The sequence below is a fragment of the Exophiala mesophila genome (assembly GCF_000836275.1).
Source record: "Exophiala mesophila strain CBS 40295 unplaced genomic scaffold supercont1.7, whole genome shotgun sequence".
Lineage (NCBI taxonomy): Eukaryota > Fungi > Ascomycota > Eurotiomycetes > Chaetothyriales > Herpotrichiellaceae > Exophiala > Exophiala mesophila.
Genome location: NW_015622510.1, coordinates 118897 through 131669, shown reverse-complemented (window position 1 = coordinate 131669; position 12773 = coordinate 118897). Strand labels below are relative to the sequence as shown.

The 12773-nt window shown below is 52.4% G+C and overlaps 5 protein-coding genes across 5 annotated transcripts; 1 reads left to right on the top strand and 4 right to left on the bottom strand.

Annotated features, from left to right (window-relative positions):
* Positions 1 to 267: 267 nt before the first annotated feature.
* Positions 268 to 2076, top strand: PV10_09010 (uncharacterized protein; the record flags this gene model as incomplete). The annotated part of the gene is made up of 1 exon (XM_016374110.1): positions 268 to 2076. One exon carries the CDS (start codon positions 268 to 270, stop codon positions 1543 to 1545), a length of 1278 nt encoding a protein of 425 aa, XP_016219654.1. The 3' UTR covers positions 1546 to 2076.
* A 135-nt stretch (positions 2077 to 2211) lies between these two features.
* Positions 2212 to 3525, bottom strand: PV10_09009 (uncharacterized protein; the record flags this gene model as incomplete). The annotated part of the gene is made up of 1 exon (XM_016374109.1): positions 2212 to 3525. One exon carries the CDS (start codon positions 3523 to 3525, stop codon positions 2212 to 2214), a length of 1314 nt encoding a protein of 437 aa, XP_016219653.1.
* Positions 3526 to 4206: 681 nt separating this feature from the next.
* On the bottom strand, positions 4207 to 4595 carry PV10_09008 (glutaredoxin; the record flags this gene model as incomplete). Its single annotated transcript, XM_016374108.1, has 2 exons — positions 4207 to 4370; positions 4445 to 4595. 2 exons carry the CDS (start codon positions 4593 to 4595, stop codon positions 4207 to 4209), a joined length of 315 nt encoding a protein of 104 aa, XP_016219652.1.
* Positions 4596 to 5128: 533 nt separating this feature from the next.
* PV10_09007 (uncharacterized protein) lies at positions 5129 to 8442 on the bottom strand. Its single transcript, XM_016374107.1, has 2 exons — positions 7605 to 8442; positions 5129 to 7444 (listed from the first exon to the last, which is right to left on the bottom strand). The coding sequence occupies exons 1-2, from the start codon at positions 7689 to 7691 to the stop codon at positions 5867 to 5869; spliced, it is 1665 nt and encodes a 554-aa protein (XP_016219651.1). The 5' UTR covers positions 7692 to 8442; the 3' UTR covers positions 5129 to 5866.
* Positions 8443 to 8454: 12 nt separating this feature from the next.
* Positions 8455 to 12082, bottom strand: PV10_09006 (uncharacterized protein). The gene has a single exon (XM_016374106.1). It carries the CDS (start codon positions 11336 to 11338, stop codon positions 9269 to 9271), a length of 2070 nt encoding a protein of 689 aa, XP_016219650.1. The 5' UTR covers positions 11339 to 12082; the 3' UTR covers positions 8455 to 9268.
* Between the last annotated feature and the right edge of the window lie 691 nt (positions 12083 to 12773).

Genomic DNA, 12773 nt, shown 5'->3' with positions numbered 1-12773 from the left:
CAGTCACAAACCAAAAGGGAAGGAATCGAGTCAAAAGCAGAGCAAAGCACTTGCCTCATCTTCCACACTTTGCGCAGCCTGGTCGTTCTTGCCAGTTTCAGATCCAGAGGAAAGAACCTCGACTGCAACTGCAACTTCAACTTCAACCTCAACCTCAATCTCTACCTCTTCCAGTTCAACTCAAGCTCACTGTCCCTACTAGATTGATTCATCACTTTGCATCAATACTTGACACTCACCATACCGCCACTCAACTCCCTCTCAATAATGCCACCCAAAAGCGGAACTCGACGCCGAGGTGGCGGCCGTGGGGCAACCCCAGTCGCAGCCCAGGCCGCCCATGACTCCGCCCAGCTTCCCCCATCAAATTACCTATTTGCGTCCACAGTCAGTTGGCAGACGCCCATGCCTGCAGAGCCTCCAAAGCCAAAGCCACCACCCCGTGGCTCCACTGCCGACACCAGAGGTCGAGGTCGCGGCCGTGGCCGTGGCCGTGGCCAACCAAGGTCAAGGGCCAGAGCCAATCATGACACTCAACAAGGTTCCGCAAGCCCTGCGGGCACTCCTTCTAGGCCTCAACCCGAATCACAAGCTACGGACGATCGTCCTTCATCTCATTTTATCTCTCTCAAGATTCGACCTGCAAATCTGCGCGCTTTTCCCAGCTTCACCTCTATAACCAATTCCAAAACACCTGAGAATCCCTCTGGCAATAGCGAGCCATTCTCAACTTTGGTCTACAAGGCGTTGCCCGCATCTGCTGCTGGGTCGCTCGATCAGGCTGCCCCTTCGCCATTGCCATCGTTGATTTCTTGCGACACAGACATATCATATACAGGAAGTGAGACTTGCGCTGCCACCCCAGGTTCTCCAAAGGATCTTAGCCTTCACTCGTTAGAATCCGCTGTCACAGCTTTCCGGGGAGAAAAAGAGCCAACCAAGTCACTCTTTGTCACACCAAGAAGGGCGACCAAGAAGACCAGCAATACTTCTCAAAAACCCAACAAATCCCAGAACAAACAAGCTCGGTCGCATCAATCTCCCACAGTGCGCCACTCTAACGCTCTCATGGCTCCTGTAAAAGATAACATGGGTGTCCATGTAGCCCTGAAGGACACCATTCAACATCTATACGATGTACAAGCCACTACCCACGCTTATGTACCTGATTCCAACGACTTGCTCGTGGACAAACTCACCAACCTCACTAATTCCCTCGCCCACCTTCAGACTCTAACTTCTAAGAATGCATCGCCTCACAACCCTATTCACCAGGTGAGCATCGCCCCGGAGATTATCGACTACGTAGACGACGGAAGGAACCCCGACATCTTCACCCGTGAATTTGTGGAAAATGTGCAGAGGGGCAATGCGGTTGTCAACGGCAAGCGAAGGGCCTTCAAGGATTTCAGTCAAGTCCTGGCTGGAGTGATCAAGAAAAGGTTCCCTGGATTGGAAGAGGATGTCAATGAGATTATGGACGATGCCGGCTTTGTTACCGAACATTCGGTGAAAAGGGAGATTGATGGGCAGAATGGTAGTTGAGCGCAAAGCCTGGTGAGAACCGTCATTAATTGTTTTTGCATCCCATAACGACAGCAGTGCTTGCTACGAGCACCAGATGTGGGACTTGAGCCATGGAGGGATCGCTCTCTCATCGTATTGACCAATGCAGTCTTGCTCGTTGCGTCTCTCGGTCTCAGTACATGTCATTATCACATGGCGGGCACATGGCTTCACTTTCAGACTTGTTATGGTGTGGGCCCTCGATATCGGCAGACCATTTGGATATTGCACTCAGTCGACGAGGCTGCGCCGAGGCCAGAGGAGCTGAGATAAACCACACCAAGCAAAGAGAACTCAAGCACGATCAAGAGTCTAGTTTTGGCCCGAGGTCACTGACCTCTGGCTGAGAGCTGCTTGAGCATATTGGCCGAGTAAGTTTGGCCAACTTACTCGGCCGATGAATGTCTGAAAGTGATGATACAGATTATGTAGACCCTCAGACGGTGGGAGTTGAAACCAACTCCACCTACTAGGTACATGTATACTATAATACAAATGCATACATTTTGACTCTGTGGTCGCTCAATTCTCGATGATCTTGTTGGTAGAGTCACAACCGCTTCAAGGACGGCCACACCATCTCCCAATAAAGGAATATCAAGGTGTCACTCACAAGCTCATCGAGGGGGTTTGTGTCGGCAGTAGTTAGACGACCTGTGTCGCCACGGTCCCAACTGGCCGTTCCACAAACTCGACACACCCATCAACTACGCTCTTCCTGGCCTCCTCGCTCGACACATTCTTGCCCGCCAGGTAGCCCAACCACAACAATCTGCTGACCCGCTCATCCGCCACGTGTCCCATATTGACCCTGCCACCTTCTTTGTCCTCGCTGTACACCGATAGACGGCCTGTGGCGTCGCGACTCAGGTACAGCTGCTCGCCACGCGGGAGTTTCCTTCGCGCCGTGCCTCCAAACACGGCCTTGAAGTCGTTGAGCGCCAAGCCAAAGGATTCATCTTGGAAATTCGACGACGCATCCGACGATACCAGGGCAGGGTTCGACGAGAAACTCGCACTTCGGGCAGTAATCCCACGCACAAACCCGTCGCGCAGGTGCATAAAGTCTGTGTTCCGTGTAGGTGTGATTCGGAACGCGGTGCGAATACCGCCATCCTTGATAATGCTATTCCATATCTCCTCTCCACGATTGGCGTCAAGCAGAAGCTCGCGCAGCTTGGTTTTCTCGCCCGGCACCAGAGTGGTGGCCACGGGGTCGGCGACACTGTGGACCAGACGTTCCTGTAGCTTGGCAATGTCGGCCACCGCAATGTATAGACCAACCACATAAACTTGAATGCTCAGGATCGATACAGTGCGGATCCCCAGCCCAACCAGTTGATACTCGACCTGTGATTCTGTTCCGCCGGGTTCGTTTGCAGACGCAGGACTGGAGGGCGCAGGGGTCGAGGGAAGGTAGATCAGGCGTGGAATAGTAGGAATAGTGCTCGTCCCCGTTGGGACTTGATCGACCTCATTGACCGTGAGCTTGTCGGAGATGGAGCCGCCTATTGACGGCGGAGCATCCAGACGGACCACCTTGCTCTTAGGAGTTGTCTTTTCTTCAACGAGCAGTTTGTCAGCAACGGCTGCAGCCTCTTGAGCATTGAGAGCGGCTCGGCGCTCCTGCTTTTGCGGATCTGGGTACAAGACGATGGCGCCGAACATGGCGACAGCACAGAGAGCAATGCCAAAGGCCGAGTATTTCATGCTTCGCAGGGTCTTTGCACGCTCGGCTTTGGCTACTTCGGCCGGAGTCATGTACTCCTTACCAGCCTTGTGGCGGCGTCGAAGTAGCTCCGATGAGCCGAAAGCTGCCACGGGAGCGCCATTGCGGATCGAAGCTGTGGTGGAGAGGAACCGTCGATTCGTCGTCGCCGACTGTTGGCGAAGGTGCAGGCATAGGCAAGTCCGTCGTACGACAAGGGATTGCAAGGGGGAGAGGTTCGAAGGTGGCATCGTGTAAGTTGTCGGTTGGGAGACCTATTCTGTTCGAACCACAGGCACTGGCAGGAAAAGTAGTGGGAAGAATGTGCCTTGTAGACTCTGAAATTCATCACCAGGTTTCCTCCGCTGATGGGGTTCGGGTTCAAGAATGACGATGACCCCAAATCCCTCTCAGGCCACTAGTAGACTTGGCGTATATGCTAATGAATTTAGTGAGCATGGAGTCGTCGCCGCCCTATCAGCCATTCACTTCCTAAGAAACAACCACTTGTCTGATATGAAATATCGTTTACAAGAATCAACATCAACCTGCTGCTGATAATCACGAGCGCATCACTGCAGCGTGTAATCTTGGTCATCTTGGAAATGGTCACCGCCGACCAGTGTCTGGAAGCTCTGTCTCATCATGAGCTACCTGGTTTGTTGTTCAAATATGGGTTACATAGATAGTTCGAGCAGGCGATATTGGACCTAAGAGAAGAAAGGTGATGATGGAAGAGTCCAATAGTGTTGATAAGAGGATGTTGTTTACAAAAAAATATGACTGTATCTATTTGATCTCTCTAGACCCTCTCTCTTCCTGTCACAAGCCAAGGTTTTAGATGCGATGATTCTAATCCGAGGACTTTTGGATGCAGTATATCTCTTCTAGGTGACATCAACAACTCTCTCGTATTATTTGGCCTGGTCTGTCTATGCCTCGATGGCACCCGCACTTTTCAAAAGGTTGTCCAATTGAGATTTTTTGGCTTGGAGGTCGGAATTCCCGCCAATGTGTTGCTGGGAAATAAAGATGTTGGGGACGGATCGCTGTCCAGTGATTTCCTCGAGGGCGTCTTGGAGAGCGGCGCCGTCATCTATTGGGTATGCGTCAGTTTCTGTCCTTGTTCCAGAGAGTGTTTATGCATTTCTGAAGAATATTGTGACTTACCGACTTGATCCAGCTCCATCAAAAAGTATTTTGCGTGCTTTTCATTCAAAAGGCTCTTGGTGGCACGGCAGTAGGGACAGTAGGATTTGGAGAAGACGACGACGGCATTCTCGTCGATGATTTGTTGCGCCTTAACCTTGGCTGCGGACATGATTGCTGGTGAAAGGTTGGGTCGCGACGTGAAAAAGCTCCGAGTTACGGCGCGGAAAGGTGATATTATTGACTTGAGAATGGTGGCGGTTGGTTGGGGGATGCTGTGAAAAGGATAGCGTGTGAAATCGAGGTTGGAGGATGTGAAGGAAGTGATGTCGTGTTTATGTAGTAGTGAGGAACAGACGAGTGGGCGGTGCGGCCTCCCGAGGGTAGTGTATGAACGAAAAGAGGTAGAACGGGCGTTGAAGCGAGGTATTATCTTTTGGAATTGAATGGAACGAAATGGGTAGGCTAGTGATTGGTCCAGGGTTGGATATTGGGGGAATTGGTATCGCCAATTCCTGTTTGCTTGTATGGCTCTAAGAGGATGAGAATTAGGGAGGGGAGATGAGAGAAATATGGGAAGAGACCGGGGTTAGTAAGATGACGACACCAGCTTCCCTCTTTCCTGATTGGGAATCAATGGTAGGCCGATGATGTGATCGGTGATGAGAGCGGTCACGTGCTAGTTGCTGCTTTTACTTATATGGTCGTGATTAGCAAAACTGATGAAACCTCGATTACATAACCAACTCCAAATCAAATACATGCCAAATACAGTCCAAATACATTCCAAATACATCTCATGTCGTTGCTCAAGACACAGCCACGCCAGGACAGTTGAAGAAACAACCACGAACTCTGCTTCATGCGCTTTAAAGCACCCACTATGTGCCATGTCGAGGTTGACATCACTGATTGAGGCATGAATGGCTCTGTATCATGATTCAAGCCCCGGTTATCAGACTCGTCTGGCATGGGCTCCGTGTGGCACCCTTATATTGGCCGCCATCCACCTCTGACTTTTGGCCCTCTGTCTCCTCAATACCATCAATGCCTTCACAAAAGTACTTTATCTCCAACCTTCTTTTCTCACCAGGCGCGTTCGTGGCAAAGTCCTGACTCCTCAGTCAACTAAAATGTGTTGATGGGCCGTCGTGACCACACGCCCGTGACCTACACCCGCCTCTCTAAACCGCTGGATAATTTCCCCAATCAAACAATCAATTGACGTGACCCGACTCGTAGAAAACCACATCCGCTTCCCGCTAAAGCGCTAGAACAAGACAAAGGCAAGCAAAAGCGAGACTGTTTGAACAAAGGAGAACCCTGATATGACATGCCATGGACAAGAAAAAAGAGTAGCAATCCGCCTCCACACCATGTCGCGGTGCAGAGGCGATGAATTCGATGGAGACATGACGCGACGGCACTCGGTCGCTTCCTGTTTCACATGACAACGCAGCAACCACAGCTCTTATCCTTGGTCTTTTCGTCCTCCATTCTCTGTGGCATCCGCTGGACCTGGATCCTGTTGGAACTGGTCTGATGGCCTGGGCCGGAAGAAATACTGCCCATCCTCGGACTCGTCATCACCGCCGGACTCGTGACTCGAGGCATGGTGCTGTAGCCCGCGTTCCCACTTCCACCTGTCCCCGGTCGGTGGTTGGCATTGGCAAGGTTCTTGACTCCTGGCACAGGCCTAAGAGGCCATGCATCCCCCTCAAAATCCCTCTCAGGATCTGGGGACGATTCAAGCCTCGGTGAGGCATCCTTGACCAGGCCGTTGCCTGTATGGATGGCCAGCGGGGAAAAGTTACGGTCGTATGTGGTGGGTATGGCACCTTCTTCGTCCCATTGAGCCTGTTGCTGTCTCCGCGCATGGGTCGGAATGATTTGTTCTTCTGGAGGTAACCGCGGGTCCGGCTTGTACATGGTCGCCAACCACGGAGGATCTCCTTCGGGTCTGTTGATGGCTGTCCGCGGCCGATCCAAGTCGCCGGAACGGGTGCCGGGTCGCTGATTGGGTGATGGTGCTAGAGCGCCTTTGGCGTTGGTCGAGGGCTTCCTGCTATTACCCGATGTCTTGCGGCCTGTCGATGCGTCGAGCAGAGAATTCTGAGCGGACTTTGGTTTTGTCTTTGTTGGAGATGATGGTGGTTTGGACGCCGAGGCTTTGATCACGTTGATCGGCGTGGGTGTGATGGTGATGGGGTCAAAGTCCTCCGGTCCGAGTCGCTGACTGCTTGTGCTTCCTCTTCTCATCTTGATCGTGGGCGTGATGGTCGCATCATCCATGCCCATGCTATTGCTAATCGTGCGTTTCCTGACCAGCGGGGTGTCACGTTCGATATGATCCTGAGAGATGGGCAGGGGACTCGAAGTCAAGACCGGGATCTTGGACCCCGACTTTCTCAGCACAGGGTTGGAGTAAAAGGCAGACGAATTGTCGGCGGCAATCTCTTCAGGGGTTCGAATGTCCCAGTTGGCGGGATCATCATCATCATCTTCCTCTGTCACGGGGTCTGCCAGACGAGACTTTACATGGTCGGAATCGGCGATTCGAGCGTCGGGAGGTGTTTTGTCTTCGCTCTTGCGTCCTCGACTTGTTTCTCTTCGCGGGGTTTTGCCGATATTTCGTCGTGCATTGGCTAGATTGATGCCTGCGGCCTGTAGTTCTTCGCTTTCAATTTTGGCCAGCTTGTCGCGGTGAATCCACCCTTCAGGATCGTCGTTCTGAGGCCGGTACATGTTCTCGGGGATGTCATTGTCAATGGCTTGCTGACTGACATTTCCGCTACTGGGATCTCTTCGGTATAGGTCTAGGAGACTATCGGATTCGCTGCCGCTGCGTGTCAAAGAGCCTGGCTGTTGGCCCAGCTCTTCGACACGAAGGTGGGTGGCTCGGCCATTTGTTCCATTACCACCGTCTTTGCGATTAGATGTCAGGGTAGATAGAGGCATGCGCGAGGAGCCGGTAGAATTTTGACGGTGACCCGTAGGTCGAGTTTTGGGAACGGTAGAATTCTGTTTACAGCCATATCGACGTCAGTCGGTGTATCAGGCACGTCGGCGAACCAGAGCAGCCGTGGGGCCGTGCGCAGAACGGGGGCATGGGGTTGGGTGACGTGTGTTGTCAACCGTGCACAGACACGGTTGGAAATGGGGGGTTTGTCCATCAACTCACCTCTTGGAAGGACCCTACAGGATCGTGTGAGGATTTGACCCCATTCAACACAACATTTGACGTCGCCGAGGTCGAAACACCAGCCATTCCTTGGGAGGCTGGCTGTTCAAAGCGAGCGGGCGTGCCCTTTGTTCAAGGTGTCTGCGCCATGGACCCTGGTCAAGATCACCATATAGGAAAGGCTCGAGACAGGTAGGATGGGAGATGCGTGGCAGTGAGTCAGTGCGGTGGAGGGTGTCGGGGGTCGAGTGTCGGGTGGAGGCAGGGGAGGTGTCTCGTCTCGTGGGGAGGGCCTAGTGTTCCTAACAGTGGGAAAACGCGCGAGAGAGGACAGACGGTGGTGAATATGAGATTCGCATCAACGAGCTCGTCGATGGTGTGGACGAATTGTCTTGTCTTGCGCAGTTGCAGTTCAGTGCTGTTTGCGGTGACGGGTCTTTGGTCTGGAGCGCTGGTTTGGAGTACGGTCTGCAGGGGGTAAAGTTGGTCTCAGAGTGAGTGTGGAGTCTCGTGGTGAGTCGGCCGACCACTGGTGGATTCTGGATCAGGTTGGGGTTCGAGCAGAAGCAGCAGAGACTCAAGGTTCTGTGCCCTGGGGACGGATTATGAGATGTAACAGGCCTGGGGATTTGGAGCATGGATGGTGCAAGGGAAGAGGCACGTTGTAGATAGGTAAGGTATGTATGGATGGTGAGGATACAGCAATAACGTGCCCGCGTCGGGAATAGCGTTCGAGGCAATGGACGATGGTGGTGGCCTCGCTTAAGACGTCCATATTTAATCTCGACTGAATCTTGTCAACAAACCTCCAGGCGTATGCTTGGCAGAGGAGTTGGACCTGCCTTGCCTGCCTTGCCTCTGTGCCTGGCACCTTCTTTACAAAGTCGTTTACACCGTGCTTACCTCAGTATACTTGAAAGTTATTTGTCATTCGGTAGACGTGGTAGGTACGAAGTAGGTAGATGCCATGATGGCAGTCGCACCTTCCTTACCATATATGCTGAGGTTTTGCTGCAAAGAACGCGCGCCTTGTAAAATGTAAAATAGCAGCCTGCTCCCAACCATCTTGTCTCATCTCTCATCTGTCATCTCTCTCAGCACGCAACATATCACACTCTCATTCATCAGATGTTTTGGAACCGTTATTCATTTCAACTCATACCTCATCATGGCGTCAATTCCTCTTGGGAACACGGCGAATATAGTAGTAATGGTGCTCCCGGCGGCATTCCATCCTTGCATCTTGCCAACTCCGCAAAAAAAAAGACATACATATCCATTGCCATTCAATTTCTGACTGCCACCCTGCCGCCACCGCCGCCATCTGCCGTGTGCCATATGCTTCATCCACATATGTCGCATCTAGTCTGTCCTGTCGGCCTGAGTTTGTCCATGTTCACCGCCATCAGATCCATTGCTATTCCACAGACCACAAGTCCTTCTGCCAAGATCCCCAAATCCCCCATGCTTTCAGAACAGAACCCCCGATCCCCGCCGCGCCTCTCGCACCACGTGACCATAACCATATCAGGAATTGGACGCCTCCGTCATACAGGCATATACTTCAAAATGGATGCAGAAAAGGAGTGACAATATGCAAGCTTGCTAAAGGAGTGCTGGATTACAAATTAACAAAAGTAAATGAGTGTTCGCCTGACTCTGGCCTAGAAGATAGAGGGGCGTCTTGCCCGGAGAGGTTCGCGAAAACGTGATGCGTACTCGGGATCTCGTTGCTCGGGCGATTCGCGGTACGTGGCATATTTGGCCGTCGTCGCATCTCGTCGTGGTGCCATGTGAATCTTGTCCGGAGCAGGTCGACTATACCGCGAGTCCCGCTCTCGATCGTCGGGAGACATCTCCATGAAGAGCTTGTCTCGCCCGCTGTTGTGGCGTGAGATTGGCGGAGTATCGTGGGGTGATCGCGGTGATGCTCGATCCTCAAATCGTCCTGACTCACTTCGCCTGATGGGTGAGGGGGGTTGTCCCGTGACATCTGGCATCATCGATCCCCCGCGGGACGATTTCGACCGCATTGTTTCCACCCTCGGCCGCTCAGGACGGTCTCGACTGCGTCGGTCGGGCTCTCTCGCCAAAGGTTCTGGACTGTGGAACCGTTGATGGTAGCGGTCGTCATCGTCGAGCCGTTTGCCCACACGAGGCGCACGTGGAGCATCTTCCTCAGCTTCCTTTTCCGGGTCAACAATTTGGTACTTGGTCGACGTCATGGACGGGTGTCGGGCCTTGGACGCTCGAGGTGGGCTGTGCTCACGCATTTCGGGAGTGTGAGGGCTGGAGCTGCTGCCGTAGCCCGAGTCGTGCATTTGCGTTTCACTCCGGAGATTAGAGCCCTTCAGAGGAGCACTGTCTTTTTTAGAGCTTGACTTTGGAGATGGCATCGTATGGGAACGCGTCATGCTTGGAATGCCTTTTCGATGCTCCCGTTCTCGGTCCCTCTCGCGGTCATGGTCCCTGTCCCTATCACGATCTCGTTCCCGATCTCGTTCCCGGTCTCGATCTCGATCTCGCTCTCTCTCACGGTCACGGTCACGGTCACGGTCTCGGTCACGGTCTCGGTCACGGTCTCGGTCACGAGGACTCCCCACATTAGACCTTGGTGACCTCTCTTCAATGTGAGCACGGAGGTTGCTTGGAGAAGACGAGGATTTGGCAAAAGACGGTGTGTTGAAATAGTCCTCGGCTGGCACACGACGGCCCTTTGACGAAGTGGGTCTCTTTTCGTTATCACTTCCACTTCTACGGCCTTTGCTGTCTCCAGACTCCCAGTAGTGGTACGCTGCAGAGCCGGATCGGTCTAAAACGGGCCTGTTGGAGGCTTTACTGATGTAGGCCTTGCCCTCATTGTATAGACTTTCCCATTTCCCATCGGTGCTCTCCTCCTCGACGATTTCAGCTGGTTCGGCTCTTGATGAAGTTCTGCGAGTTGGCATTTCTGCCGAATGTTTGGGGCGTGAGGGAAGTTTGGTCGAAGGCCAAATCTTGGTAGTGTCGGAATCATCGCTGGAATGATAGTCGTCGTCCACATAGGCATGCTTCCTCGAGGAGACTTTTTCCGACCTCTCTCGCCTCTTTTCTCGGTCCGATCTCTTCTCATCAGCCCTGCTCGTTTTGGACTTTTCTGCCGCCTGTGATCTCAATTTGGTGGCAAAAGAGGCAGCGAGTCCAGCAGTGACAAACGGATTTGCCATTTTCGATTTCTTTTCTGTGGATTTGGGTGCCGAGGCGCGCTTTTCGTACTCGGGATGTTTTCGAGAGGTGGTTCGAGGGAGGGGATCGTGATAGGCATAGCGGTCCTCGTACAAAGGTGCTGTCTTTGGTTGTCTGATCTCTTCGAAGAAATTGCCGTCCTCGCGGTACTCGCGATGGGGATGAGGAGAGGGTTGAGATGGATAGGTGGATGACGGGGTCGGCCACGGATGATGGGTAGCAGTTGCGGGTCTGGGGGGACCATCTCTGTTCATGGCATCTTTCTGGAGTTCTGCCAAACGGACACGGTTGTCGTAGCGTGATCTTCTGGCGGGATCGCTGAGCAATTCATATGCCTGTTGTACCTTCTGAAACTCGTCCTTGCCCTTCTCTCGTAAAGCTTCATCCTTGATCCGGTCCGGATGGTGCTTGAGAACGAGCTTGCGATGGGCGGAACGGATGGCAGATATGTCGGCATCCTGAGCAACACCCAGAGCGGCGTAGGGATCAGGCGGTATCGGTGAGGACATGTCGTAGAAGGTCGGTATAAGAGGTGGACAAGTCAGAAACGGGGCGAAAAGGTAGAATTAAAGGCTCATATACAAAGCGGTCAACAGCAGGTCGTGCCGGACATGGTTGTGGACTGGTTGGTTGAAGTTGGAGGTGGTGGATCAATTGCTGGTCGGGCAAGTGGTCTGGTGAGGTGGCAAGTGCGGGCGTTGGTGATGGTGGTTGGGTTTGGAGCAACTAGTTGGGATGGAAATGAACAAACACAATGAGAGGGAGAAAGTTGGACTTTGAAATTAAGACAATAGAGAGGCAAAGTAGTAGGATGACAAGACTGAAGACGAAGAAATAAAGAGTAGTTGATGTTGAGGCGAAGGCGGAGGCGGTAAATTGACAGTAGCTCAAGGAAGCCGCTGACGTTGGGTGAAGAGAGAGTGGAAAGACAAAGGTGAAGGAAGTGAGGAAGGAATTGGAGCGAAGTGTAGGTGTAGTCGTAAGGAGGAGAGGAGGATGGGGGAGGGAGGTGCAGGGTGGCCAGGTGCTTTGACCGTGATCGTGACCGTGACCGTGAAGGTGAACTTGACTGGGGATGGTTGGTGGTCGTGCGTACCTAAAGTACCTAGGTACCTAAGGTAGATACATACCTACTAAGTTAAATAGGCATCTTGGATACCTACTCCGTAAAGGCACGGAGGCTATTTAGTGTAAGTAGTAAGTGTTGAGGCTGAGCGAACGGACCCTCGGAGTGGGTGAAGGAGTGGGTGCCTGACTGCCTGGAAAGTTGTCGCTAAGTCTAAGTACCTTAGGTACAAAGCCAGGTAGTACGTCGTAAGTCGTATGTATTCTGGCCTAACTACCTAGTAGTAAACTCTGGGCTTCGTTATGGAGTAATGTACGAACAGAGAGTGGCACATTGGAGGGTAATTCGGGTCCTGGGGTCTGGTGGCAGGCGAAATGCATAGTTACGACAATCACGACAGTTGCAAACTTGGAAGACCACTCGAAGCAGTACTACGCGTAGTAGTGAGGCCTGAAGTTGCTTCCCCAGTGGTCTCCCACTCCTCGTCCCACAGCCTATGGGCCCTTGAAGATGGCCCGATGGGCACTTGAAACTGGCGTGACAGGGAAAATGAGTGGCGTTGAAGTCTTCTCGCTCACTCACCACAGGATCGAGGTTATCATGACTGGGCAATGCTCACCCTATGATTTTGGTTTGAAACATGCTCCCAGCCTCCACAATAGAAACATACAATTGTAGACTTGATCCAGGCATTGTCAGTTGTCAGTTGTCGTTGTAAATTGGACTTTGCCCACTGTTTCTTTGAGATAAGCATTACAGGGAAGTGATTCCCCCCAGTGATTTAGAGATTATGTAATGAAGCTTGAGGCAATTTCTGGTCATGATGGAATCAATCATTCTCCAGTCTTTCTTTGCTTTTTTCAGGTCTTGGATCATGA